Below are 4,421 nucleotides of genomic sequence, written 5' to 3'. Positions count from 1 at the left end.
AAACAGTGTCAAACCAAGACTCCTCATCCAATAAGAGTTTGGTAAGAGGGGGTGGAGGTTGGGCAAAGCAACCTTCAACTCTCACCCCCGTTAAACCTGAGACTACCAACCAATCTGCAGCCTTATTTCTTGATCTAGAGATAAGATCAAAACCAGTGTCTGTATCAGAACTCAAACGTGCAATTATGTCTTCAACTACAACTTGTGACTGCCACTCACAGTATGCACCGGTACCATTTTTCACCGCCTTGAATAGGACCTCACAATCAGTCTCAATGAGGAATTTGCCACTGCCATACATCCGTATTAGGTCCAATGCTTTCCTGACAGCAAGAGCTTCTAAAATAAAAGCAGAAGAAGCTTGTACTTGTTCAGCAAAAACCTGTAAGACCTTGCCATTTTCGCTCCTGAAACTTATTCCTATTCCTGCTTTTCCAGATTTAGCCATGAAAGAACCATCTACATTTACCTTAATAATTCCAGCACCAGGTGCATTCCACTTTTCCAGGGTTCTCATAGCAGCATTTGACTCGTTCTCCCTCAACCATCCTCTGGCAATCCAGAATTCATTAATTAAAGAGATAGCATTCCTCAACGTTTTTCCTAGTTCTATCTCAACATCCTGGAAGACAACACTACATCTACTCTTCCACACATGCTAGCAGATAGAAGCAAGCAAAGCCTTTTGGAAATAATTGCCTTTTCTGCCTTCACCTAGTATCAGCCAAAACCACTTATCAAATCTGGAAATTCTCCTTTCATTCACCATAACTCCAATGGGTGAGCCATACCAAACCTTCTTTACCCAGTCACAGAGAAGAAGACAATGCTCCACTGTTTCATCACATCTTCCGCAAATTTTGCATATTGGGTCCTTACAACACTTTCTCCTGAATAAATTCTTAGCTGTAGCTAGGCCACCATGTATTGCTCTCCAAATAAAATGTTGAATTTTTGGAGGAACTTTAAGTTTCTAAATCTCACTCCAAAGTCCCTCCGGTATCACATAGGAAGTTTTAGGTCTCATTCTCCTTGAAACACTCTTGCCATTCTTCAACTCAGCATATCCAGACCTCACAAAATAGTTGCCATTCTTGTTGCCTGACCAAACTAGAGTATCCCCTCTCTCCAATGAAGATAAAGGGATTTGTGATATTTTCTGGACCAGTTCAAAATTAAACATATCACAAAGGAGTTCCTTCTTCCACTGGCCATCTTCTATGAGGTCACTTACCAACATTTCCATATCAACAGAGTTATTTCCTCCAAGGTACTTCAGAGCACATTCCCCCACCCATCTGTCCTCCTAAACCCTCACCTTCCTACCATTTCCAATTCTCTATGCTAAATTCTATTTCAGAAACGCTCTTCCTTCTAAAATGCTAGACCAACCCCATGAGGCTCTCCCCCCCTTGCTAGCATTTAGAAAATCAAAATGAGGAAAGTAGAGACCCTTCAGCATTTTAGCCCATAAAGCCTCAGGATTCTGAATTAATCTCCACGCAATCTTTGCTAACATGGCTAGATTAAAATTTGCAAAGTCTCTGAATCCTAAGCCACCTTTCTTCTTCTGCAACGTCATGATGTTCCATGCTTTCCAGTGGATCCCATCTTCTTCCAAGCCCTTCCCCCACCAGAATTTAGAGATAAGCCTATCAAACTCTTTGCAAGTTTTCATAGGCATTTTGAAACAAGTCATGGGATAAACAGGAACCGCATTAGCTACAACCTTAATCAATACTTCCTTTCCAGCTTGAGTAAGGTATTTCTGTTTCCATCCTTGTATCTTCTTTATCATCTTTTCGCGATTGAAGGCAAGTGACTCAGCCTTTGACTTGCTCCAAATAATAGGGAGGCCAAGATATTTCCCTGGATCTCTGGTTTCTTTTATTTCTAGCCACCTACAAACACGGTTTCTTCTATTTTCATCAGTGTTTGCAGAAAAATAAATTCCAGATTTTTCCAGATTAACTAATTGACCAGAAGCATTTCCATATACTGCAAAAATCTTCTTTAACCTTCTGCAGTTTTTCCGTAAGGCCTTCATAAAAAACAAAGAGTCATCTGCAAAAAGACAATGTGATAGAATTAGACAGGAGTGGCTCAACTTAATGCCTTCTAGGTAGCCTCTTTCCACATTCTTCTTAATCATACTAGATAACACGTCTGCAATCAAGATGAAGAGATAAGGTGAGAGAGGGTCACCTTGTCTTATTCCCCTTTTTGGAGTCACCTCTGCAATTCTTTTCCCAGACAGCATAATAGAATACCTCACTGATCTGACACAACTCATGATGCATGCAACCTATCTTGAGTCGAAACCCAACTTCAACAAAAGATGCTCAAGAAAATCCCATTCAATTCTGTCATAGGCTTTACTCATATCCATTTTCAAGGCAAACTCAAATTTATTGACTCCCCTCTTTCTTTTCAAATAGTGGAATGCCTCATGTGCCAAAACAATGTTATCATGAATCATTCTTCCTTCAACAAAAGCACACTGGTTCTTAGAAATTATCCTCGGCATCAAAGACTTCATTCTATTTGTCAAGACCTTTGAAAGCAATTTATAACAATAATTACAAAGACTTATAGGTCTATATTGAGTGACAACTTCAGGTTTATCAGTCTTTGGAATCATCACCAAATCAGTGGTGTTCACAAGATCAATCAGAAGACCATTTTCAACACAATTTTTCACCAATTCAAAGATCTTGTCACCTACAGTTTCCCAAGAACAGTGATAGAATTGCCCAATAAAACCATCAGGACCAGGGGCTTTCCTCCCTCCCATCTGGAAACAAGCTGCCTTGACTTCTTCTTTAGCGACAGCTCTCATCAAGCGCATATTATCAGCTTCTGTAATTTTGCAATCAACATAGCTGATTGCCTAAGAGAAGTTTCACTCACCAAAATCTGTGAACAGACTTCTATAGTAATTGGTAAATTCTTCTGCTATAGCTGAGCCCTCCTCCAACCATCTCCCACTTTCATTTTTCAATCTCAGGATTTTATTTCTTGCCCTGTGCTGGATAGTCGTGAGATGAAAGAATTTTGTATTCCCATCCTCTTCTTTTAACCGTTTAATTCTAGATCTCTAATGCCAATATTTTTCTTCCAGTCTCCATACCTCTTCCATTTCACGGGAAATAGCCTCTTTCTGTATCAGAATTTCCTCAGTCAACATCTGATTATTACATTCTTCCAGCTTCCTCATCAAAACTTCAATTCTTTTCCTATTATTAGGAAAGGCTTTTCTGCTCCATGATCTCAAAGCCTTGCTACAATTTACCAGTTTTGCAGCCACTTCATCTGCAGCACTGCAATTTTGGTATTTATCAGAATTCCAGCTTCTACAAACCACCCCATCATATTCCTCATGCTTACACCAATAAGGTTCAAATCTGAAAAGTCTGGGACTTTTTTCCTGTTGGTAATTCAGGTCCACCACTAATAAATGATGATCTGATCCTATAGGTTCACAGTGAAAGACCATTGCTTTTGGAAATTTTTCTCTCATTTCACCATTTCCAAAAACTCTGTCTATTCTTTCTTTGATATTGTTCACTCCTATTCTACCATTAGCCCAGGTGAATCTTGAACCTTTAAATTCTAAATCCATAAATTCACGGTCACTGATCATTTTATGGAATCTTAGAATCTTTCTAACAGCTCTAAGATTTCCCCCCATTTTCTCATTCTGATTCAGAATTTCATTGAAATCTCCAGCACACAACCAGGAGCCGTTTATAGAAGTAGCCAAGCTCGCCAATCTGTCCCAAACCCGAGACCTCTCCGCTTCTTTTGGGGGTCCATAAACCAGCGTAAGGAAATAAGGTGCATCTTCACTTGTGCAAGAGATCCTAGCATGAATAATGTTTGAACTGCCAGATATAAGATCAATTTGCAATTCATCCATCCACCAGACCGCCAGTCCACCACTTCTACCTCTAGGATCCATATAGAATTCACTATGAAAGCCAAGCTTCTTCTTAATTCTTTTTAAGTAACTCTGATGCTTTTTTGTTTCTATTAGGAACACTAAAGAAGGTCTATATTTAGTGCAAACCTCCTTTAGATTCCTTACTGCCAGGGAAGCACCAAGACCCTGGCAGTTCCAAGTGATGAAGATCATGGCTCTCTGGTGACTGATTGTGGCCAGTCACCAGAACCGTTAACAGGATGTTGAGTATCTTCCCTTACATTCAACTGGGAAGAAAAGTCAAAATTTAGCAATGAACACTCTCCATTTCCTCTTTTCTGTCTCATGCCTTTTTTAACAGCCCTGATACTTCTTTTCACTTCCTTCTTCTTGACATGACCATGAATGGGGTTCTGTGGTTCTACCACATTTTCAAAACATAGCTTTCTTCTCTTTTTATTATTATTTTCTTCTATGTCATTGCCCCTTCTTTTCAAAC

At 39.6% G+C, this 4,421-nt stretch overlaps 1 protein-coding gene across 1 annotated transcript; it reads right to left on the bottom strand.

Annotated features, from left to right (window-relative positions):
* Positions 1–1,351: 1,351 nt before the first annotated feature.
* Positions 1,352–4,135, bottom strand: LOC114718183 (uncharacterized). Its single transcript, XM_028903434.1, has 3 exons — positions 3,131–4,135; positions 2,584–2,890; positions 1,352–2,064 (listed from the first exon to the last, which is right to left on the bottom strand). The coding sequence occupies exons 1-3, from the start codon at positions 4,133–4,135 to the stop codon at positions 1,352–1,354; spliced, it is 2,025 nt and encodes a 674-aa protein (XP_028759267.1).
* Positions 4,136–4,421: the final 286 nt, after the last annotated feature.

The sequence above is a fragment of the Neltuma alba genome, unplaced genomic scaffold (assembly GCF_004799145.2).
Source record: "Neltuma alba isolate B1F8T4 unplaced genomic scaffold, ASM479914v2 tig00011820_pilon, whole genome shotgun sequence".
Lineage (NCBI taxonomy): Eukaryota > Viridiplantae > Streptophyta > Magnoliopsida > Fabales > Fabaceae > Neltuma > Neltuma alba.
The sequence above is the reverse complement of the archived record's forward strand: the minus strand, read 5'-3'. Positions and strand labels throughout refer to the sequence as shown.

Coding starts and splice junctions, on each gene's coding strand:
- LOC114718183 (XM_028903434.1), bottom strand. CDS start 4,135: ATGATCTTCATCACTTGGAACTGCCAGGGTCTTGGTGCTTCCCTGGCA. Junction 2,891..3,130: donor TTTCCCGTGAAATGGAAGAG/GTATGGAGACTG, acceptor AACTTCTCTTAG/GCAATCAGCTATGTTGATTG. Junction 2,065..2,583: donor ATATAGACCTATAAGTCTTT/GTAATTATTGTT, acceptor GTCTTTTTGCAG/ATGACTCTTTGTTTTTTATG.